Source organism: Tinamus guttatus, unplaced genomic scaffold (assembly GCF_059628265.1).
Source record: "Tinamus guttatus ecotype Peru unplaced genomic scaffold, ASM5962826v1 Tinamus_guttatus_pri_ptg001362l, whole genome shotgun sequence".
In the NCBI taxonomy this organism is placed as follows: Eukaryota; Metazoa; Chordata; class Aves; order Tinamiformes; family Tinamidae; genus Tinamus; species Tinamus guttatus.
Window position 1 is genome coordinate 139,675 of NW_028289896.1, and position 22,690 is coordinate 162,364.

Here is a 22,690-nt window from a genome sequence, read left to right on the forward strand (position 1 = left end):
CGGCCACGATGACCCACGCGCGGTTGCAGCCCACCCCGCTCCGAGGCGGCAGCGGCTTCGCCGCTTGACCACGAACCGGCCCATACCCCGCGCGGAAACGAGGCGGCTCCAAATCGCGCGCCGCTATTGGCCAGGAGGAAGGACTCAGTGCTCTTCTATTGGTTCGCTTGCGGAGCGGCGAGATAGCCAATGAGAACGCGCGGTTTCAATCCCTCGCAGGGTATAAAAGGCAGGTCCCGGCGCGCGCTGCGTTTTTGTTTCTGCTCCTGTTGAGATATGTCGGGCCGCGGGAAGCAGGGAGGCAAAGCGCGCGCCAAGGCCAAGTCGCGCTCGTCGCGCGCCGGCCTCCAGTTCCCCGTGGGCCGCGTGCACCGGCTGCTGCGCAAGGGCAACTACGCGGAGCGCGTGGGCGCCGGCGCGCCCGTGTACCTGGCCGCGGTCATGGAATACCTGACGGCCGAGATCCTGGAGCTGGCGGGCAACGCGGCGCGCGACAACAAGAAGACGCGCATCATCCCGCGCCACCTGCAACTCGCCGTCCGCAACGACGAGGAGCTCAACAAGCTGCTTGGGGGTGTCACCATTGCGCAGGGTGGGGTGCTGCCCAACATCCAGGCCGTGCTGCTGCCCAAGAAGACCGAGAGCCACAAGCCCAAGGGCAAGTGAGAGTTCCCTGGAGACCAATTAGCTTCATATACGGGCCCTAAGGTCTTTTTTTTCCTCCTATTTTAAACCCAAAGGCTCTTTTAAGAGCCACCTACTGCTTCAGGAAAAGAGCTGGAAGTTCCTTTCAATTGTACAACAACTTGATTCTAAGCTTGAAATCCAGAAGTGTGCTTCAATTTAAGTTATAAATTGTGATGATAATAGTTATGCGGAAGCTCAGAGTTTTGCTAACCCCTGTACACTCCTGCTTTGCTGCATTGCACACAACCACTGCATCTGATGCAGATGAGAACCTCCCATCGCCGCTGAGATCCCTAAAAAGACTGCCAGAATAACCTCCAATACAAATTAAATAAAACCTGCTGATAGCTGCTTTAAACACAGGTAGTGATACATCAAATCCTGCAAGACTATGCTAAGGAAGGAGTCCAGAGGCAGCAAAACAGCAGATAAGATATCCACATATCCAACCAAAAACCTTTAAAAACATTTAAATATTCCTCCAATAAGCACAGAAATCCCATTTCTTCAAAAAGCTGCCCCCATATTGCTCCTTCCTCGCCTGGAGCCTCCCCTTGCACAAGGATATGTCACTCAGTGCTGGAAACATCAGGGCTAAGCCCCTAGCCAGAAAAAATATAATCATTGCTGCTTTCCTAGACAGGTTAACAGCCATCCCTAAAAGCCAAGGAAGGATTTTCTGGAATTAAAACCCTGCAGAAAAGCAAATCCTCTCTGCTTCCTAAGGTATCTTTCTAGAAGCAGCTTCCAAGAGCCATATCAGCAGGAGATTAATAGCAGAGATATGAATGAGGACAAGGTGCAAGTTGCATGAAACATGAACCTGAAAAGTATCTTCTATTCCCTTAACGCTACAAAAACTCCTTTCATTTCTGTAAGAGGCAATGAATAATTTTAAGAATGGCTATAAATGCAGCATGCTACTGACATGCAGAATGAATCAGAAGTTATAGCTTATAGAGCAATCACAGTAACTTTTGAAAAACGTAATAAATATCATCTTTCTATAAGATAGAGTGTAAGAGTTTGCAGCTCTGTTAGGAAGTGGGCGGCTCGGATCCAGTGCGCTTGGCCAGCTCACCAAGCAGCCCTCGAGGCACTCAAAGATGTTCTGCATAAAGGAGATCACTAATGCCTGTGACCTTGTAAAAAAAGCCAGTTTTGGGGTGCACCTGCTTCAGCACTTTGTAAAGGCAGATGGAGAAGCTCCCCTTTATGGATGTGTTGTCACTTCTTGTCGCCCTTCTGCATCGTGGCCAGTGCCTTCTAGGTGCCCCTTTTGGGCACGGGCGCTGCCGTGGTCGCCCCGGGCATCCTCGCCCACCACCGCGTGGAACAGACTGATGGGCGCGCCCGGTGGGCGCCCTTTATATGGCCGTGATGCAAATGAGGCTCCGCAGCGCGCGCGCCCATTGGCCCGCAGCGCACGGGGGGCGCGGCCCATGCAAACCAGCGGCTCCAAAGCGCCGCCGCTCATTGGCCGCCGCGGCGCCCTCTCTCCCGGCCAATCGGTGGGCGCCTTCTCTCCCGACCAATCGGCGGGCGCCTCCTCTCCCGGCCAATCGGCGGGCGCCGTTTGCATCCCCGCGCGCGCATAAAAGCGGCGCGGGCGGCCCCGGGCTGCGCTGGCTCGTGCCGGGCTCGCGTCGCTGCCATGTCGGGCCGCGGGAAGCAGGGAGGCAAAGCGCGCGCCAAGGCCAAGTCGCGCTCATCCCGCGCCGGCCTCCAGTTCCCCGTGGGCCGCGTGCACCGGCTGCTGCGCAAGGGCAACTACGCGGAGCGCGTGGGCGCCGGCGCGCCCGTGTACCTGGCGGCCGTGCTCGAGTACCTGACGGCCGAGATCCTGGAGCTGGCGGGCAACGCGGCGCGCGACAACAAGAAGACGCGCATCATCCCGCGCCACCTGCAGCTCGCCATCCGCAACGACGAGGAGCTCAACAAGCTGCTGGGCAAGGTCACCATCGCGCAGGGCGGCGTGCTGCCCAACATCCAGGCCGTGCTGCTGCCCAAGAAGACCGAGAGCCACAAGCCCAAGGGCAAGTGAGGGCGCCGCGGCCGCCCCTCGCTCGCTCGCTCTCGCCGCTTCCACCAAAGGCTCTTTTCAGAGCCGCCCACGTGTTCGCGAGAGAGCTGCGGTCCTGCCGGAGCGGCGCGACCCGGCGCGGGGAAGGGGCTCGGCGGGGCCGGGGGAGGCAGCGGCGGGGCCGGGGCCGGGGCCGGCGGCTCCGGCGGGGCGGGAGGAGCCGAGCGGGGCGCCCCGCGCTTCCTTCCCGCGGCTGCAGCGACCAATGAGCGCCGAGCGCGCGAAATTCCAGGCTTTCCCGCGCGGCTCGCTCCGCCCACTCCCCTGAGCGCGCGAACTCGCTCCTCGCGTCCTTCCCGCGCATGCGCAGCGCGGACGGGGCAGGCGGCGGGAAGCGGCTCTTACTCCCACTCCCACGCGGGTTTTTCAGCAGGAGCATTGGTGGTTCAGTGGTAGAATTCTCGCCTGCCACGCGGGAGGCCCGGGTTCGATTCCCGGCCAATGCAACGCCTTCTTTTATTTTCCTCTTTCTCCCCTTTCTTTTTTGAGAATAAAACCCTGCGTTCTCTCCCCTTATTGCCGCCCACGACCCTCATCCCGTTCCCTTCCACGCGAAGATCCACCCGGGCTCCTTGCACCCTCACCCCCTGGCAGCAGCGAACTGATGATTTCACTTTGCTTCGAGCAGAAAAATAAACGAATTTTTCAGGAGGGGAAATAATAATAATAAAAACTTCCTTGGCGTCCCTGGGTGGGCTCGAACCACCAACCTTTCGGTTAACAGCCGAACGCGCTAACCGATTGCGCCACAGAGACCCGCGCCCGTGTTTTCCCGGCCCCGCTATTTCCACCCCGCATCCCGGCGGGAGGTTCCGCGGGGACATCGGGGGGACCCGCCACCTCCAGGTCCCCAAGGGGCCTCTGCGGAGCTGAGCGCGACCCTCAAAACTTGCGTGTTCAACCCGTCTCCCTGGTCCCTTTTCTCCCGCAGCACTTTTGGACGCGCCCCAAGGGGTGGATATCCCGTTTTCCCAAGCGATCTCCAAATCCCCCCGGGCTGCAGCAAAGGAGAGAACGGGAGGAGAAAAGGGTGGGAGCGGGATGCAAAAGCCACACCGCTCCCGACGAGGATGGGATTCGAACCCACGCGTGCAGAGCACAATGGATTAGCAGTCCATCGCCTTAACCACTCGGCCACCTCGTCCGCCGGCTGCGGGGCCCCGCGGCGGCTCCATGGGGCGCTCCGGAACCGGGACCGGCACCGGGGCGGCCAAGGGCAGCGGCGGGGCCGGTTCGGACGCAGGGGATGTAGCTCAGCGGTAGAGCGCATGCTTCGCATGTATGAGGCCCCGGGTTCAATCCCCGGCATCTCCAGCGGTGGCGCGGAGCCCCCGCGGCTTTTTGGGGACCGGAGGAACCCCGCGAGCAGCCCAGAATCTCCCGTGGGGCCCCTGCGCCCTCGGCTTGAAGTGGCTGCTGGCCCTGCTGCTCCCTCTTGTTTTCCTTTTTCTTCCTTTTTCTCCTCCTTCCCCTTCTTCTCTTCTCCCTCTCCTTTCTTTTCCTGCTTATTCGTCTTTCTCCTTCCTCACCCGCGTTCCAGCGTTTGCTTTCACCCTCCATCTGGGCGAGGGAAAACGCGGGGCCGCGTCCCGAAACACCCCCGAGTCACGGCACTGGTAACGACCCATGAATACAAGAAATTCCGCGGCCGGCCACTGTTTCATCCCATTTAAAGATAAAAAAGCAAACATGTTTTTCAGCCAGCAGCAGAGTGGCGCAGCGGAAGCGTGCTGGGCCCATAACCCAGAGGTCGATGGATCGAAACCATCCTCTGCTAGCTCCGATTTTTCTTACATTCCTGCGTTTTCTACCATTCCCGCGCGGCCCCCGAGGCTGCAGCGCGAGGGGCACTCAAAATTTGGCGCCAAAAAGAGGCTTAGACCCTCGCGAGGGGAGCGGGCGCTCATTGGCTGGGAGGAGGTGGTGGGCGGGGCGCCGGGGGCTGCTACAGTCCCCTCCCAGGTCCGCCTGTCCCCCAAAGCGCCGCCGGGCGGCTGAAGCGCGTGGCCCTTTCGGTTCTTTTCGGTATCGGGGTACCCAAGGGGTCCGGTTCTGTGGCGGCTTCATTCCCGGAGCCCCTCGCGCTTTTTTGCCCCTGATCGAGGGGAAAAAAGGCAAAAAAAAAAATGTAGCCTCCCCGTCGGGGAATCGAACCCCGGTCTCCCGCGTGACAGGCGGGGATACTCACCACTATACTAACGAGGAAGGAGCCGAGAAAGCCTCCCGGCCCGGCCGTGCTCTGCCCACCGCGACCACCGGGACGTAATTCCAGGATGGGAAAAACGGGACAAAACGGGGCAAAACGGGGCTCGGCTCCGCGCGGCGCCTGCGGGAAACGGACCGGGCGCGGGACGCGTTGGGGCCGCCCTCGGAGATGGAGGAAAATGGCCGATTGCATTTACAAGCGGCGCCGTGGCTTAGTTGGTTAAAGCGCCTGTCTAGTAAACAGGAGATCCTGGGTTCGAATCCCAGCGGTGCCTGTCTATTATTCCTGGTGGCCGGGGTGTGTTTTTTTTTCCGTTTTCTCCCCCACCTCGTTTGTTTTTTTAAGCTCCTGAATTGCTACTGCCGAGGGAGGCAGCAGGTTCTCCGGGCGAAGGAAGATGCAGCTCCGGGTACCCTCCCTAGGAGAGATCCCTCCTGCTGCGGGCGCCGTGCGAGCGAGAACGAGAAGGCGGCAGAGAGGGGAAAACTGAACAGAAAATTAAAAAGGGGAAAAGAGAGAAGAAGAACAAACGAAAAAAATACACTTCCCTGACCGGGAATCGAACCCGGGCCGCGGCGGTGAGAGCGCCGAATCCTAACCACTAGACCACCAGGGAGTGATGAAAGCACCCTCCCATTCAGGGCAGAAAAAGCACTTTTTACACCCAAAAAGAGTCGTACCAAGTTAGCCCCGACGCGGTACCAGCAGCGGCAGCTCCCCGCCCGCAGAGCGGCTCCTCGGCGCCGTCTTCCAAGAGCTGCTCCCGCTGCAGCGGCCGCGGAGCCCCGCGCACCGGGAGCCAGAGCCGTTTCCCGGCCCCGTCCGCGCCGCGCATGCGCGAGAGGGACGCGAGGAGCGAGTTCGCGCGCTCAGGGGAGTGGGCGGAGCGAGCCGCGCGGGAACGCCTGGAATTTCGCGCGCTCGGCGCTCATTGGTCGCCGCAGCCGCGGGAAGGAAGCGCGGGGCGCCCCGCTCGGCTCCTCCCGCCCCGCCGGAGCCGCCGGCCCCGGCCCCGCCGCTGCCTCCCCCGGCCCCGCCGAGCCCCTTCCCCGCGCCGGGTCGCGCCGCTCCGGCAGGACCGCAGCTCTCTCGCGAACACGTGGGCGGCTCTGAAAAGAGCCTTTGGTGGAAGCGGCGAGAGCGAGCGAGCGAGCGAGCGAGGGGCGGCCGCGGCGCCCTCACTTGCCCTTGGGCTTGTGGCTCTCGGTCTTCTTGGGCAGCAGCACGGCCTGGATGTTGGGCAGCACGCCGCCCTGCGCGATGGTGACCTTGCCCAGCAGCTTGTTGAGCTCCTCGTCGTTGCGGATGGCGAGCTGCAGGTGGCGCGGGATGATGCGCGTCTTCTTGTTGTCGCGCGCCGCGTTGCCCGCCAGCTCCAGGATCTCGGCCGTCAGGTACTCGAGCACGGCCGCCAGGTACACGGGCGCGCCGGCGCCCACGCGCTCCGCGTAGTTGCCCTTGCGCAGCAGCCGGTGCACGCGGCCCACGGGGAACTGGAGGCCGGCGCGGGATGAGCGCGACTTGGCCTTGGCGCGCGCTTTGCCTCCCTGCTTCCCGCGGCCCGACATGGCAGCGATGCGAGCCCGGCACGAGCCAGCACAGCCCGGCGCCGCCCGCGCCGCTTTTATGCGCGCGCGGGGATGCAAACGGCGCCCGCCGATTGGCCGGGAGAGGAGGCGCCCGCCGATTGGCCGGGAGAGGAGGCGCCCGCCAATTGGCCGGGAGAGGAGGCGCCCGCCGATTGGCCGGGAGAGGAGGCGCCCGCCGATTGGCCGGGAGAGGAGGCGCCCGCCGATTGGCCGGGAGAGGAGGCGCCGCGGCGGCCAATGAGCGGCGGCGCTTTGGAGCCGCTGGTTTGCATGGGCCGCGCCCCCCGAGCGCTGCGGGCCAATGGGCGCGCGCGCTGCGGAGCCTCATTTGCATCGCGGCGATATAAAGGGCGCCCACCGCGCGCGCCCCCGACTCTGTTCCGCGCAGCGGCGGGCGAGAGCTGAAACTGCCCCCACAAACACGCTGCGAAGTCACTTCCCTTCAGCCTCCTTAGTGACATAAAATCCCCAGATTTTGGTCTTTTGAAATATATTTCCTCTTTCCAATATATGCCGCAAACAGCTTAATTAAGTGGTTTATTCCTGGGGTTTCTCCCTCTGGAAATGCTGCAGTTGGGAAGCCCCCAGCACCAGTTTTGCTGTGGGGGGCAGTGAAGGCAGCTCTGCTTGGGGGGACAGAACTGGGATTAGTTGCCCCCCCCCCAAAAAAACTTGCCCTGAGTTTGGGATAGTTTCATTCCCCCCTCCAGAAGCAGCAATGGGAAAAGCAGTGGAAGAGCCATCAAGCTGGAAATGAAGCTCTAATCGCAACCATAATTTAATCACGTTGTGATTAACAGTTGGCATTAATTGGGTTTAGTGCTGTTAAGGTGCCTGGCCTGGGCATCCCAGAGCTCAGGGGGGGGAGGGGGATTCCAGCACCGGAGCTGTCCGGAAACAACAGGCGGAGGTGCCGGAGATGCTGCCCTTGGCACGGAAAAGAGAGGGGTAACAAACGTGCACAAGCGGCGAGTGTGACACGTGGGCACCGCGCGGTGCGGAAGCTGCACGACTGTGAGTGGGGCCGGGTGTGCGCAAGCAGCGGGTGACACCCAGCGGGTGACACACACTCGTCGTGCACAGTGTGAGAGAGCAGCGCGGGGTACAACCCACAGGCAGCACAACCGACAGCGCTACAGGCGGTACCTAACACGAGCGACCGCCGCGTGGGTACAACCCACAACCCGTTACACCGTATTAAAACACCCGGACACCGTCTGCAGCCCCAGGGAAACACAGCGGGAGGGGAACAGCAAAACGGGGTGAAAACGAGTGAAATAAGGGCACAGGGAGACGGGTGAAAACGGCTCCTGGGCCAGCCGGGCTTCCCGCACCAGCGAGGACGTCACCCGGCCGGATTCACAGCATCCCGTTTATCCCTACCGGAAAAAACGGCGGCGGTGACGGGATAGCGGCTGTTTTGGGGCCGATTTCTCCTCGTTCGGAGCAGCGCCAAGGTCGGGCTCAGGAAGAGCCGCCCGAGCCTCCCATTCCCATCTTTGGTTGGATTCGAATCCCCAGGGAGTCACTCCGGGTTCAACCAGGCGCCGGTTTCTTCCACGGCCTTGGGCACGACGAGGAAAACCTCGCAGAGGCCTTGGGAGAGGAAATCGCGGAGGAAGCTCCTGCGAGGTCGGAGAATCACGGAATCGTTACAGGTGGAAAAGACCCTCGGGATCATCGAGTCCAACCACAAACCCCTCCATGCCATCCCATTAAACCACATCCCCAAGAGCCTCATCTGTAGGTTCCGTGGACACTACCAGGGATGGTGACTTCCCTGGACAGCCTGTTCCAAGGCCTCACTCCTTTTTCCATGTAGAATTTCTCCTAATATCCAACCTGATCCTCAACTTGAGGCCTCATCTGCAGGTTCCTTGGACACTACCAGGGATGGTGACTTCCCTGGACAGCCCGTTCCAAGGCCTCACTCCTTTTTCCATGTGGAATTTCTCCTAATATCCAACCTGATCCTCAACTTGAGGCCTCATCTGCAGGTTCCTTGGACACTATCGGGGGTGGTGACTTCCCTGGGCAGCCTGTTCCAAGGCCTCACTCCTTTTTCCATGTGGAATTTCTCCTAATATCCAACCTGATCCTCCCCTGGCTCAACTTGAGGCCTCATCTGCAGGTTCCTTGGACACTACCAGGGATGGTGACTTCCCTGGACAGCCTGTTCCAAGGCCTCGCTCCTCTTTCCATGTGGAATTTCTCCTAATATCCAACCTGATCCTCAACTTGAGGCCTCATCTGCAGGTTCCTTGGACACTATTGGGGATGGTGACTTCCCTGGACAGCCTGTTCCAAGGCCTCGCTCCTCTTTCCATGTGGAATTTCTCCTAAAATCCAACCTGATCCTCAACTTGAGGCCTCATCTGCAGCTTCCTTGGACACTATCGGGGATGGTGACTTCCCTGGGCAGCCTGTTCCAAGGTCTCGCTCCTCTTTCCATGTGGAATTTCTCCTAATATCCAACCTGATCCTCCCCTGGCTCAACTTGAGGCCTCATCTGCAGGTTCCTTGGACACTATCAGGGATGGTGACTTCCCTGGACAGCCTGTTCCAAGGCCTCGTTCCTCTTTCCATGTGGAATTTCTCCTAATATCCAACCTGATCCTCAACTTGAGGCCTCATCTGCAGGTTCCTTGGACACTACCAGGGATGGTGACTTCCCTGGACAGCCCGTTCCAAGGCCTCACTCCTCTTTCCATGTGGAATTTCTCCTAATATCCAACCTGATCCTCAACTTGAGGCCTCATCTGCAGGTTCCTTGGACACTACCAGGGATGGTGACTTCCCTGGGCAGCCTGTTCCAAGGCCTCACTCCTTTTTCCATGTGGAATTTCTCCTAATATCCAACCTGATCCTCCCCTGGTTCAATTTGAGGCCTCATCTGCAGCTTCCTTGGACACTACCAGGGATGGTGACTTCCCTGGACAGCCCGTTCCAAGGCCTCACTCCTCTTTCCATGTGGAATTTCTCCTAATATCCAACCTGATCCTCAACTTGAGGCCTCATCTGCAGGTTCCTTGGACACTATTGGGGATGGTGACTTCCCTGGGCAGCCTGTTCCAAGGCCTCGCTCCTCTTTCCATGTGGAATTTCTCCTAATATCCAACCTGATCCTCAACTTGAGGCCTCATCTGCAGGTTCCTTGGACACTACCAGGGATGGTGACTTCCCTGGACAGCCCGTTCCAAGGCCTCGCTCCTCTTTCCATGTGGAATTTCTCCTAATATCCAACCTGATCCTCAACTTGAGGCCTCATCTGCAGGTTCCTTGGACACTACCAGGGATGGTGACTTTCCTGGGCAGCCTGTTCCAAGGCCTCACTCCTCTTTCCATGTGGAATTTCTCCTAATATCCAACCTAATCCTCAACTTGAGGCCTCATCTGCAGGTTCCTTGGACACTACCAGGGATGGTGACTTCCCTGGGCAGCCCGTTCCAAGGCCTCACTCCTTTTTCCATGTAGAATTTCTCCTAATATCCAACCTCATCCTCAACTTGAGGCCTCATCTGCAGGTTCCTTGGACACTATCGGGGATGGTGACTTCCCTGGGCAGCCTGTTCCAAGGCCTCACTCCTCTTTCCATGTGGAATTTCTCCTAAAATCCAACCTGATCCTCAACTTGAGGCCTCATCTGCAGGTTCCTTGGACACTACCAGGGATGGTGACTTCCCTGGACAGCCTGTTCCAAGGCCTCGCTCCTCTTTCCATGTGGAATTTCTCCTAATATCCAACCTGATCCTCCCCTGGCTCAACTTGAGGCCTCATCTGCAGGTTCGCCAAGGCCTCACTCCTCTTTCCATGTAGAATTTCTCCTAATATCCAACCTGATCCTCAACTTGAGGCCTCATCTGCAGGTTCCTTGGACACTATTGGGGATGGTGACTTCCCTGGGCAGCCTGTTCCAAGGCCTCACTCCTCTTTCCATGTGGAATTTCTCCTAATATCCAACCTGATCCTCAACTTGAGGCCTCATCTGCAGGTTCCTTGGACACTATTGGGGATGGTGACTTCCCTGGACAGCCTGTTCCAAGGCCTCGCTCCTCTTTCCATGTGGAATTTCTCCTAATATCCAACCTGATCCTCAACTTGAGGCCGCTTCCTCTTGTGCCACCCGCAGTTATCCCGGACACCCCCATCTCATCCTCCTTTCCAGGGAGTTGCAGGGAGCAACAAGGTCCCCCCAGAGCCTCCTTTTCTCTTTGCTCCCAGTTGCAGGGAGCGATAAGGTCCCCCCAGAGCCTCCTTTTTTCCTCTTTGCTCCCACCTGAGCTCGTCCTCGCCGCCGATGGGCGCCGGAGCCTTGAGCTTGGAATCCAGGTTGTAGTAGGTGCCGCGGAGCTGCCGCACGGCCAGCCAGTGCTTGCGGCGCACGGGCAGCGACACGAAGCCCAGCGAGACATTGGAGGGCACGTTGAGGATGAAACCCACGATCTGCCCCAGCGCCAGCTGCTCCAGTGGCCTGGGGGGGTATTAAAGAGACATCCGGGTTAATTTTACCCCGCTGTGGGGCATAAAGAGGCGCCGCGTCCCGGCCTCACCGGCGTTTGTCCCACCACACGGCCGCCAGCTCCAGGCTCTGCAGCGCGGCCATGATCACGTTGACGTCGTAGTTGCCCGTGCCCAGGACGCTGCGGTGGGGGTTCAAGCGAGCGTCGGGCGCCAGGCTGGGAAAAAAGAACGGGATTAGCGGAAAAGGGTGGGAATAAGGGGAAAAAAAAAAGGCAGGAAAGGGGACAAGGCGCCGGTACCGTTTACAGATGTCGTCGGCCGCCTCCTGGGTGAAGCAGGGCCGCTGCAGGACGTTGTTGAGCGCGTGCACGGCGCAGAGCTCCAGGCGCTGCCGCTCGTGGTAGAGGCCCGGCGGGGCCTCCGGGCCGGGATCCGACATGACGGGACCTCCCGTTGCCTGTAGAGGGGGGGAGAACCGGCGTGAGACCCCCCCTTAAATTACTGCACCCCCCAGTGCCCATTTTCACCCCTCCTGGGCCTTTTAAAATACCCTCTGCACCCCTGGACCCTCTCTGGGATCCCCGGGTACCCCCAAACAGCCGCTCACGCCAATAGGACACCCCGAGACACCCAACACACACCCCCAAGCCTTCCAGAGCCCCCACAACCCCCCTAGACACCCCAAGAACCCCCTGCGACACCCCCTAACAACCTCACATGCACTCGGATGCCCTAACAACAGCTCACCCCCCTCCCCAAACACCCCCAGGACACCCCCAGACCCCTCATGCAACCCCCAAAACACCCCACAGACCCCTAAGCACCCCCTTAACCCCTCGCAGAGCCCCCCAAACACCCCCAGGACACACCCAGACCCCTCAAGCAACCCCCAAAACACCCTATAGACCCCTAAGCAGCCCCTTAACCCCTCGCAGAGCCCCCCAAAGCCCCCCAAGACACCCCCAGACCCCTCATGCAACCCCCAAAACACCCCATAGACCCCCAAGCACCCTCCTAACCCCTCACAAAGCCCCCCAGACACCCCCAGGACACATCCAGACCCCTCATGCAACCCCCAAAACACCCCATAGACCCCTAAACACCCCCTTAACCTCTCACAAAGCCCCCCCAAACACCCCCAGACCTCTGAACACTCCCTTGAAGCCTCCAGGCCCTGCCTGGAGCTCCCTAGTTCCTCTGGACACGCTCAAACAGCCTCAGGGCAACCCCAGTCCCGCCGGACACCCCCAGGGCCCTCCCGGGACCCCCGGACACACACACTGACCCCCCGGGCCTTGCTGCGGCCCTCACGCACCCCCACGGCCTCTCCGGACCCCCCAACCGCCTCTCAGAGCCCCTCGGCCCGGTCCGATTCGGCCCGGCTGCTCCGCGGCCGGCGGCGGCCTCATCGCCCGCGGCCGCCGGGACTACAACTCCCGGCGTGCCCCGCGGCTCCCGCCGGCCGCGGCGGCTGCGGCTCCCGGCGTGCCCCGCGCCGCGGCGCCCTCCCCGGGGACTACAGTACCCGGCGTGCCCCGCGGCGTCGCCATGGTGACGCGAGCCGGCCGCGCTGTCGCCCGCAGTTTTAATGTCCCCCGGTCCCCGGCGCGACACGCGCGGTGGCCCCGGCCCTGTCCGTGTCCGTGTCCTCGTCTCCGTCTCCGGCGGGGCGGCGTCAGCAGAGCCGGACGCAGCCGCCATGTCCGCGGCAGGCTTGGGGGAGGGAGACAAGATGGCGGCTGAGGGGACATGGGGGGACATGGAGGGACAGGGGAGACGGGGGGACGTGGTGGGACATGGAGGCACAGGGGAGACATGGGGAGACAGGGGGACGTGGAGGGACATGGGGGACACTGGGGACATGGAGGGACACGGGAGAAATGAGAGGATGGGGCGACATGAAGGGATATGTGGGGACATGAGGGGACAGGGTGACACTGGAGGGACTGGGGGACATGGAGGGATGTGGAGGACATGGGGGACGTTGGGGACGTGAGGACATGGGTATGGGGGGGACATGGAGGAACATCAGGGACGTGGAGGGACATAGGGGACATGGAGGGACACGGGAGAAATGAGAGGATGGGGCGACATGAAGGGATATGTGGGGACATGAGGGGACAGGGTGACACTGGAGGGACTGGGGGACATGGAGGGATGTGGAGGAGGTGGAGGGATGTGGAGGACATGGGGGACATCGGGGACATGAGGACATGGGCTTGGGAGGGATATGGAGGAACATGGGGGACATGGAGGGACATGGGAGACACTGGGGGACATGGAGGGACACAGGAGAAATGAGAGGATGGGGCGACATGGAGGGACTGGGGGACATGGAGGGATGTGGAGGACATGGAGGACGTCGGGGACATGAGGACATGGGGATGGGGGGACATGGAGGAACACTGGGGATGTGGAGGGACATCAGGGACACTGGGGGACATGGAGGGACACTGGGGACATTGGGGACAGGGCGGGCGCTCACCCTGGAGGCTGCTCCAGAAGGCGTCGCGGGTGGCCGTGCCGGTGACAGCGCCGGGTGTCGCGGGGTTGCGGCGGACGCTGGTGACACGCAGAGCCCGGCCCTGGTCCCCAACACCCGTCACCTCGACCTCCACCACGTGCCAGTCGGGGACACTGCGGGGACAGGGGGACATGGAGGACATCCGTGTCCCCAGGGCCATGGGGTGGCTCCGCTCGTTGGTGACTTGGAGGACTTGGTCCTCCTCCGTGTGCCGGTGGGGACACAGGGTGACATTGGGACACCACGGGGGACGTGGCGCTCTGAGTGCTGTGGGTGCCACCAATGCGGGAGCGTCCCCAACACCCGTCACCTCCTCCATGTGCCAAGGGGACACTGGAGGGACATGGGGTGACACAGAGGGACACGGAGTGACACTGCAGGGACATGGGGTGACACAGAGGGACACAGAGTGCTCTGGCACTGGGCATTGGGTGTCACCAATGCGGGAGTGTCCCCAACACCCGTCACCTCCTCCATGTGCTGAGGGGACACTGGAGGGACATGGGGTGACACAGAGGGACATGGAGTGACACAGGGGGACACAGAGCGCTGTGGCACTGTGCATCGGGTGTCACCAATGCGGGAGCGTCCCCAACACCCGTCACCTCCTCCATGTGCCAAGGGGACACTGGAGGGGCGTAGGGTGACACTGGAGGGACACGGGGTGACACTGGAGGGACATGGGGTGACACAGGGGGACACAGAGCACTGTGGCACTGTGCATCGGGTGCCACCAATGCGGGAGCGTCCCCAACACCCATCACCTCCTCCATGTGCCAGGGGGACCCTGGAGGGACGTGGGTTGACACTGGAGGGACCTGGGGTGACACAGAGGGACACGGTGGGACTTGGAGGTGGGACACCAAGGCCACATTGTCACAGTGCTGCGGTGACAAAGAGCGCTCAGCCCCAATCCTTGGTGCTCATCACCTCCTCCATGTGCCAAGGGGGACCCTGGAGGGACGTGGGTTGACACTGGAGGGACCTGGGGTGACACAGAGGGACACGGAGTGACACTGGAGGGACGTGGGGTGACACAGAGGGACACGGTGGGACTTGGAGGTGGGACACCAAGGCCACATTGTCACAGTGCTGCGGTGACAAAGAGCGCTCAGCCCCAATCCTTGGTGCTCATCACCTCCTCCATGTGCCAAGGGGACACTGGAGGGACATGGGGTGACACTGGAGGGACGTGGAGGTGGGACCCCAAGGCCACATTGTCACAGGTGACAAGGAGCGCTCGGCCCCGCTCCTCAATGCCCGTCACCTCCTCCATGTGCCAAGGGGACACTGGAGGGACATGGGTGACACAGAGGGACACGGAGTGACACTGGAGGGACGTGGGGTGACACAGAGGGACACAGAGTGACACTGTGGCACTGGGCATTGGGTGCCACCAATGCGGGAGCGTCCTCAACACCCGTCACCTCCTCCATGTGCTGAGGGGACACTGGAGGGACATGGGGTGACACTGGAGGGATGGGGGGTGACACTGGAGGGATGTGGGGTGACACTGGAGGGACACGGTGGGACACCAAGGCCACATTGTCACAGGGCTGCGGTGACAAGGAGCGCTCGGCCCCACTCCTCGGTGCCCGTCACCCTCTCCGCGTTCCATGCAGGTGACAGCAGGGGGGGTGACACGGGGTTGTCACCCACCTGGGGTCGGCCACCAGGCGGGCCCGGACGCCATCGAAGCCCAGGCTGGTGGCGGCCACACAGGCGGCGGCCATGGAGTTGACATTGTTGGGGGCCAGGGCGCACAGGGGACGCACGGGTCCCTCGTAGAGGACACCGGGTCCCCCGGAGGCCACCAGCGCCGCCAGCCGCTCCCGCAGGGTCCCCTCCAGGCGGAAGCTCTGCGGCGCCTTCGTCATCGTCACCGTCAGCGCCTGGCACCCGCGGCCGCGTTGTCACCCGCGGCCGCGTTGTCACCCGAGCGCTCGCGGTCACCAAGCGTCACCGTCCCGGTGCCATCGCCCGAGGGGACGGGGGTGCCAACCCCGTGCTGGTGCCACCGCCCGTGCAGGCACCGTTGCCCAATGGGACACAGTCACCAGGCCGGTGCTGTCACCACCCCAATGACATTGCCGTGGTGTCCCCAAGGCCACGCTCTCCCCAGCCCGCGGTGTCCCCAAGGCCATGGTGTCCCCAGCCCCATCATGTCCCCAAGGCCATGCTGTCCCCACCCCGCGGTGTCCCACGCTGTCCCCAGGGCTCATGGCCAGCGTCCCCGCACGGTCCATGCGCTCAATGTCCCTGTGGCGTCCCCAGCCCCACGCTGTCCCCAAGGCCACGCTGTCCCCAGCCCCACACTGTCCCCAAGGCCACGTTTTCCCCAGCCCCACGCTGTCCCCAAGGCCCATGGTGTCCCCAAGGCCACGGTGTCCCCAGCCCCACGCTGTCCCCAGCGCTCACGACCAGTGTCCCCGTGCTGTCCATGCACTCAATGTCCTTGTGGCCCTGTGATGTCCCCAGCCCCTGCTGTCCCCAGCCCCACAGTGTCCCCAAGGCCACGCTGTCCCCAAGGCCACGCTGTCCCCACCCCGCGGTGTCCCACGCTGTCCCCAGGGCTCACGGCCAGCGTCCCCGCGCGGTCCGTGCACTCAATGTCCTCACAGCCCTGTGGTGTCCCCAGCCCCACGCTGTCCCCAAGGCCACGCTGTCCCCAGCCCCACACTGTCCCCAAGGCCACGTTTTCCCCAGCCCCACGCTGTCCCCAAGGCCACGCTGTCCCCAGCCCCACACTGTCCCCAAGGCCACGTTTTCCCCAGCCCCACAGTGTCCCCAAGGCCACGCTGTCCCCACCCCGCGGTGTCCCGCGCTGTCCCCAGGGCTCACGGCCAGCGTCCCCGCGCGGTCCATGCGCTCGATGTCCTCGTGTCCCCACAGGGCGCCGTGGGGCACGTAGAGCGTGTGGCCCCCGCGCGCCGCCGCCGCCCGCAGCCGCCGCTCCGTGTCCCCGTCCGCCAGCGCCGTGGGGGACCCCAGCTGGGGACAGGGGGGTGAGGGCCATGTCCCCACGGTCCCCTCCGCTGTGCCCGCCATCCCCGTGTCCCCAGCGTCCCCTCCGCTGTGCCCGCCATCCCCATGTCCCCAACGTCCCCACCTCCATGCCCGCCATCCCTGTGTCCCCACATCCTATCCCTGCTGTCCCCAGGATCCCCTCTGCTGTGCCTAGCATCCCCGTGTCCCCAGCGTCCTGTCCCTGCTGTCCCCAGTGTCCCCTCTGCTCTGCCTGGCATCCCCATGTCCCCAGTGTCCTGTCCCTGCTGTCTCTGCTGCCCCCAATGTCCCCTCCTGCTGTGCCCGGCATCCCTGTGTCCCCAACATCCCGTCCCTGTTGTCCCCAGGGTCCCCTCTGCTGTGCCCAGAATCCCCGTGTCCCCAATGTCCTGTCCTTGCTGTCCCCAGGGTCCCCTCCACTGTGCCTGGCATCCCCCTGTCCCCACCGTCCTGCCCCCGGTGTCCCCAATGTCCCCTCCACCATACCCGGCATCTCCATGTCCCCAACGTCCTGTCCTTGTTGCCCCCAGTGTCCCCTCCTGCTGTGCCTGGCATCCCTGTGTCCCCACATCCTGTCCCTGCTGTCCCCAGGGTCCCCTCCTGCTGTGCCCGCCATCCCTGTGTCCCCACATACTGTCCGTGCTGTCCCCAGGGTCCCCTCTGCTGTATTCGGAATCCCCGTGTCCCTGCTGTCCCCAGGGTCCCCTCCTGCTGTACCCGCCATCCCCGTGTCCCTGCTGTCCCCAGGGTCCCCTCTGCTGTGCCCGGCATCCCCATGTCCCCAGTGTCCTGTCTCTGCTGTCCCCAATGTCCCCTCCGCTCTAGCCAGCATCCCCATGTCCCCAGCACCCTGTCCCTGCTGTCCCCAGGGTCCCCTCCTGCTGTGCCCAGCATCCCCATGTCCCCAGTGTCCCCTCCCTGCTGTCCCCAGGGTCCCTTCTTCTCTGTCCGGCATCTCCATGTCCCCAGTGTCCTCTTTGCTGTCCCCAGGGTCCCCTCTGCTGTGCATGGCATCCCCATGTCCGCAACATCCTGTCCTTGCTGTCCCCAATGTCCCCTCCACTCTACCCAGCATCCCCGTGTCCCCAGCGTCCTGTCCCTGCTGTCCCCAGGGTCCCCTCCTGCTGTGCCCGGCATCCCCATGTCCCCAGTGTCCCCTCCCTGCTGTCCCCAATGTCCCCTCCTGCTGTGCCCAGCATCTCCATGTCCCCAGTGTCCCCTCCCTGCTGTCCCCAGTGTCCCCACACAGTCTCCTGTCCTCGGTGTCCCATCCCTAATACCCCTAGTGTCCCCAGTGTCCTGGCCCCAATGTCCCCATCATCCCCACATTCTTGGTGTCCCATCCCCAATGGCCCTACTGTCCCCAATGTCCCCTGTGTCCCCGCCACACCGTTTCTGTTGTCCCCAAGCTCCCTGCGTCCCAGTCCCAATGTCCCCAGTGTCTCCAACATCCTCTGTCCCAGCCCTGCTGTCCCCATCGTCCCCCTCGTGGCCCCAGTGTCCCCACATCTCTCGTGTCTCCCATCACTGTCCCCAACCTGCCTGTTGTCCCCACTTCCATCCCGTCCCCTCCTCCGTCCTCACTGTCCCCACCGCGTTGTCCCCGTGTCCCCACCATGAAGTCAGCGTGGGCCAGGATGTCCTCGCCGTGCTCCTGGGCCACGCACGGGTGGGCCACCTCCACCACCAGGTCCACGGGCCTTGGGGACACGAGGGGACATGGGGGGACATGGATGGACCAGGGGGGACATGGGGAGGTGACGTGGGGGTGACACAGTGGGGACATGGGGGGAACATGGGGGGACATGGATGGACCGGGGGGAGGACATGGGGAGGTGACATGGGGGTGACACAGAGCTCCTGGGGGGGGCGGGGGTGACACGGTGGGGACATGGGGGGACATGGAGGGACATGGGGGGACCGGGGGGGACATGGGGAGGTGACGTGGGGGTGACATGGGGAGGTGACACAGAGCTCCTGGGGGGGGTGACACAGTGGGGACATGGGGGGACATGGATGGACCCAGGGGGGAGGACATGGGGAGGTGAGGATGGGGTGACATGGGGGTGACACAGTGGGGACATGGGGAGGTGACGTGGGGGTGACATGGGGGTGACACAGAGCTCCCTGGGGGGAGGGGGGGGGGTGACACAGGGGGGACATGGGGGGACATGGATGGACTGGGGGGGAGGACATGGGGAGGTGACGTGGGGGTGACACGGAACTCCTGGCGGGGGGGGTGTGACACGGTGGGGACATGGGGGGGGGACATGGATGGACCGGGGGGGAGGACATGGGGAGGTGAGGATGGGGTGACATGGGGGTGACACAGTGGGGACATGGGGAGGTGACAGGGGGGTGACAGGGGGGTGACACAGAGCTCCCTGGGGGGGGGGGTGACACAGGGGGGACATGGGGGGACGTGGGGGGGACATGGGGGGGACATGGATGGACCGAAAGAGGAGGACATGGGGAGGTGACGTGGGGGTGACACAGTGGGGACATGGGGGGACATGGATGGACTGGGGGGAGGACATGGGGAGGTGACACGATGGGGACATGGGGGGACATGGACGGACCGGGGGGGAGGACATGGGGAGGTGACGTGGGGGTGACACAGAGCTCCTGGGGGTGACACAGAGCGGACATGGGGGGCTTGGGGGTGACACAGTGGGGACATGGAGGTCCTGGGGGGGTGACATGGGGGTGCAGGGGGTGACAGTGTTGGGGGTCACAGGGGACTCACATATGGGGCAGGAAGTGACCTGGGAGGGTGACTTATGGGGGGGGACAGGGTGGAGGTGGCAATGGGGCTGGGGGTTGTGGAAGGGGACAGAGGTGGCAGGAGGAAGGTGACAGGGGTGGTAGGGGGTGACTCACGTATGGGGAAGGGGGTGACAGGGAGGTGACAGTGAGTGCCAAGGGGTGACTCACGTGTGGGGCAGCAGCCAGAGGTGGAGCAGAGGGTGACAGGGAGGTGACAGTGAGTGACATGGAGTGACAGTGGATGACAGGGGGTGACTCACATTTGGGGCAGCAGGTGGAGGTGGAGCAGGGGGTGACAGGGAGGTGACAGTGAGTGACATGGGGTGACACGGGCTGACTCACGTGGGGGGCAGCAGGCGGAGGTGGAGCAGGAGGTGACAGTGGGTGACACAGGGTGACAGGGAGGTGACAGTGGGTGACAGGGAGGTGACTCGTGTGGGGCAGCAGGTGGAGGTGGGGCAGGAGGTGACAGGGAGGTCACAGTGGGTGACAGGGAGGTGACGGGGTGACAGGGAGGTGACTGTGGGTGACACGGGGTGACAGTGGGTGGCAGAGGGTGACTCACGTGTGGGGCAGCAGGCGCAGGTGGAGCAGGGGGGGTGACAGGGAGGTGACAGTGGGTGACACAGGATGACAGGGAGGTGACGTGGGGTGACACAGGGTGACAGGGAGGTGAGAGGGGGTGACATGGGGTGACACGGGGTGACAGGGAGGTGACTCACATGCAGGGCAGCAGGTGGAGGTGGAGCAAGGGGTGACAGGGATGTGACAGTGGGTGACACGGGGTGACATGGGGTGACAGTGGGTGGCACGGGGTGACTCACGTGTGGGGCAGCAGGCGCAGGTGGAACAGGAGGTGACAGTGGGTGACACAGGGTGACAGGGAGGTGACAGTGAGTGACACCGAGGTGACAGGGGGTGACACAGGGTGACTCACGTGTGGGGCAGCAGGCGCAGCTGGAGCAGGGGGGGTGACAGGGAGGTGACAGTGGGTGACACGGGATGACAGGGAGGTGACAGTGGGTGACACGGGGGTGACACACGTGTGGGGCAGCAGGCGCAGGTGGGGCAGGAGGTGACAGGGAGGTGACGTGGGGTGACACAGGGTGACAGGGAGGTGACACGGGGTGACAGGGAGGTAGGTGACAGGGAGGTGACAGGGGGTGACAGGGAGGTGACAGGGAGGTGACAGGGAGGTGACTCACGTGTGGGGCAGCAGGCCCAGGTGCGGCAGGCGCAGCGGGGGTGGCAGTGTCCCCAGGCGGGTGACATCGCGGGCCCACACGAAGGCCAGCGCCAGCCCCACGCGGGGACCCTCGTCCAGCAGCCGCCTGGCCAGGAACTGCCCTGCGGGGACACCCGGGGACGGGGGTGACCCACGAGGGACCCCCCGGGGCAACAACCGGCACCCTGGGGCAACAACCACCTCCCGTGGGGCAACAACCACCCTGGGGCAACAACCGGCACCCCGGGACAACAACCGGCACCCTGGGGCAACAACCACCTCCCGTGGGGCAACAACCACCTCCCGTGGGGCAACAACCACCCCCCTGGGACCTCCCTGGGGCAACAACCTAACCAAGTTCCCCCTGGTCTCACTGCCCCCCCCCCAATCCCCAACTACCACCCCCGCAATTGCTCCCCCAAGAGTCAACACCCTCCAAATGCCCCCCAGGCTTCCAAATACCCCCCCGAACTCCCAGATAGCCCCCCCAGACCCCAATTATGCCCCCCCAGACCCTAATTATGCCCCCCCGACCTCCATTACACCCCACAGGCCCCAATTACCCCCCACAAGCCCCAATTATGCCCCCCAGACCCTAATTTTGCCCCCCTGACCTCCATTACACCCCACAGGCCCCAATTACCCCCCACAGGCCTCAATTACCCCCCCCAGACCCCAATTACCCCCCCCAGCCCCTAATTTTGCTCCCCCCCGACCTCCATTACCCCCCCACAGGTCCCAATTACCCCCCACAGGCCTCAATTACCCCCCCAGACCCTAATTACGCCCCCCAGCCCCCAATTACACCCCCCAGACCCTAATTATGCACCCCCAGACCCTAATTATGCCCCCCCGACCTCCATTACACCCCACAGGCCTCAATTACCCCCCACAGGCCCCAATTACCCCCCCAGACCCCAATTACCCCCACAGACCCCTGTTACCCCCCCCCAGACCCCTGTTACCCCCCCCCAGGCCCCTGTTACCCCCCTCCCCAACCCTATTTACCCCATAGCCCCCCCCAGGCCTCCCGGTAGCCCCCGGCCCGGCCTACCCAGCTGCCCGTAGCCCAGGATCCCGACGCGACGGCACCGCGGGGCTTCCGTCATGGCTGGGTCAGAGGTCAGGGGTCACCGAGTGCCCCCCGCCCCCAAACTGCCCCGGGTGACCCTAAAAATTGCCCCCCCCCCGGGAAAAAAATAATGTCCCCCCCTCACCTGTCCCCACTCGGTTCCACTGACCCCAGCAGCGACCTTTGGTCCCGGCAGGTTAATGGTCAACCCGGACGCCTGGGCCCTCCCGGTTCGGTTGCGTGGGGGGGAACCGGACGCCTGGGCCCCTCCCGGGGGGGTGGGGAAGGGGCTGCGGGCGCCATCATGGCGCCGGGGCGCCGTCGCCATGGCGACGGCTCCGCGGCCCCGCCGCCATGGCGACGGCTCCGCGGCCCCGCCCCCGTCGTCGCCATGGCGATTGTGGCCCCGCCCCCTTCCCCGCCGTCGCCGCGGCGACGGCTCCTTGGCCCCGCCCCCTCCCCTCCGTTGCCATGGCGGCGCTCCCCCCCTCCCCGCACCGCCGGCAGTGTTGCCATGGCGACGGCGCGGCGCTGCTCCCCCGCCCCGCGCCGTTGCCGTGGCAACCGGCCCGTCTCCATGGCGACGAGCATCCGCAGCGGCACCCCCCCCCCCCCCCCACACCACCGTTTTCCCACCCCCTCCTCAACCCGCTCGGACGCCTGGGCCCCTGGATGCTCCAACACGCACGATGGCTCCACCGGTGACATCCACATCCGTGACACATCCGTGTCCCCTGTCACAAAGCGGTGACACCCCCGCATGACAAATCCACGGGAGGCATGCAGAGCGGTGGGGGGGGCTGCACAAGGCCCCCCCCCCCAGTGCCACGCGTGTCCCTGCGCAGAGACGCCCCCGGCGGCGGTTGGAAACACCGTGATGGATTTTATTAAAATAGGAAAGTCGGCCGCGGCGAATTAAAAAATCCCCCCCGGGCGCGGGGAGCCCCCACCCCCCCCACCGTGTCACCTCCCCTCCCCCATGTCCCCTTCCACCCCCCCCCCGACCCCCCCACGCAGGGAGGTGCTGTTGGGGGGGGGGGTGCGAGGGGGCCGTGGGTTTTTTTTTTGTTT

General features: G+C 63.3%; 5 protein-coding genes and 8 non-coding genes across 13 annotated transcripts; 6 read left to right on the top strand and 7 right to left on the bottom strand.

Annotated features, from left to right (window-relative positions):
• The first annotated feature begins 276 nt into the window (after window positions 1-276).
• On the top strand, window positions 277-666 carry LOC148590403 (histone H2A type 2-B). The gene has a single exon (XM_088539078.1). It carries the CDS (start codon window positions 277-279, stop codon window positions 664-666), a length of 390 nt encoding a protein of 129 aa, XP_088395204.1.
• A 1,675-nt stretch (window positions 667-2,341) lies between these two features.
• On the top strand, window positions 2,342-2,731 carry LOC148590404 (histone H2A type 2-C-like). The gene has a single exon (XM_088539076.1). It carries the CDS (start codon window positions 2,342-2,344, stop codon window positions 2,729-2,731), a length of 390 nt encoding a protein of 129 aa, XP_088395202.1.
• Window positions 2,732-3,145: 414 nt separating this feature from the next.
• TRNAG-GCC (transfer RNA glycine (anticodon GCC)) lies at window positions 3,146-3,216 on the top strand. The gene has a single exon. It is a non-coding gene; the product is annotated as a tRNA-Gly (tRNA).
• A 236-nt stretch (window positions 3,217-3,452) lies between these two features.
• Window positions 3,453-3,526, bottom strand: TRNAN-GUU (transfer RNA asparagine (anticodon GUU)). The gene has a single exon. It is a non-coding gene; the product is annotated as a tRNA-Asn (tRNA).
• Window positions 3,527-3,832: 306 nt separating this feature from the next.
• TRNAS-GCU (transfer RNA serine (anticodon GCU)) lies at window positions 3,833-3,914 on the bottom strand. Its single transcript has one exon. It is a non-coding gene; the product is annotated as a tRNA-Ser (tRNA).
• A 98-nt stretch (window positions 3,915-4,012) lies between these two features.
• Window positions 4,013-4,084, top strand: TRNAA-CGC (transfer RNA alanine (anticodon CGC)). Its single transcript has one exon. It is a non-coding gene; the product is annotated as a tRNA-Ala (tRNA).
• Window positions 4,085-4,475: 391 nt separating this feature from the next.
• Window positions 4,476-4,547, top strand: TRNAM-CAU (transfer RNA methionine (anticodon CAU)). The gene has a single exon. It is a non-coding gene; the product is annotated as a tRNA-Met (tRNA).
• Window positions 4,548-4,903: 356 nt separating this feature from the next.
• Window positions 4,904-4,975, bottom strand: TRNAD-GUC (transfer RNA aspartic acid (anticodon GUC)). Its single transcript has one exon. It is a non-coding gene; the product is annotated as a tRNA-Asp (tRNA).
• A 201-nt stretch (window positions 4,976-5,176) lies between these two features.
• Window positions 5,177-5,250, top strand: TRNAT-AGU (transfer RNA threonine (anticodon AGU)). The gene has a single exon. It is a non-coding gene; the product is annotated as a tRNA-Thr (tRNA).
• A 270-nt stretch (window positions 5,251-5,520) lies between these two features.
• Window positions 5,521-5,592, bottom strand: TRNAE-CUC (transfer RNA glutamic acid (anticodon CUC)). Its single transcript has one exon. It is a non-coding gene; the product is annotated as a tRNA-Glu (tRNA).
• Window positions 5,593-6,154: 562 nt separating this feature from the next.
• On the bottom strand, window positions 6,155-6,544 carry LOC148590413 (histone H2A type 2-C-like). Its single transcript, XM_088539077.1, has one exon. It carries the CDS (start codon window positions 6,542-6,544, stop codon window positions 6,155-6,157), a length of 390 nt encoding a protein of 129 aa, XP_088395203.1.
• Window positions 6,545-8,054: 1,510 nt separating this feature from the next.
• On the bottom strand, window positions 8,055-11,465 carry JOSD2 (Josephin domain containing 2). Its single transcript, XM_088539073.1, has 4 exons — window positions 11,326-11,465; window positions 11,116-11,241; window positions 10,842-11,036; window positions 8,055-8,190 (listed from the first exon to the last, which is right to left on the bottom strand). The coding sequence occupies exons 1-4, from the start codon at window positions 11,463-11,465 to the stop codon at window positions 8,091-8,093; spliced, it is 561 nt and encodes a 186-aa protein (XP_088395199.1). The 3' UTR covers window positions 8,055-8,090.
• Window positions 11,466-12,610: 1,145 nt separating this feature from the next.
• Window positions 12,611-21,687, bottom strand: LOC148590415 (aspartate dehydrogenase domain-containing protein-like). Its single transcript, XM_088539080.1, has 7 exons — window positions 21,602-21,687; window positions 20,528-20,669; window positions 18,172-18,256; window positions 16,392-16,541; window positions 15,210-15,442; window positions 13,512-13,663; window positions 12,611-12,739 (listed from the first exon to the last, which is right to left on the bottom strand). Exons 1-7 carry the CDS (start codon window positions 21,654-21,656, stop codon window positions 12,702-12,704), a joined length of 855 nt encoding a protein of 284 aa, XP_088395206.1. The 5' UTR covers window positions 21,657-21,687; the 3' UTR covers window positions 12,611-12,701.
• Window positions 21,688-22,690: the final 1,003 nt, after the last annotated feature.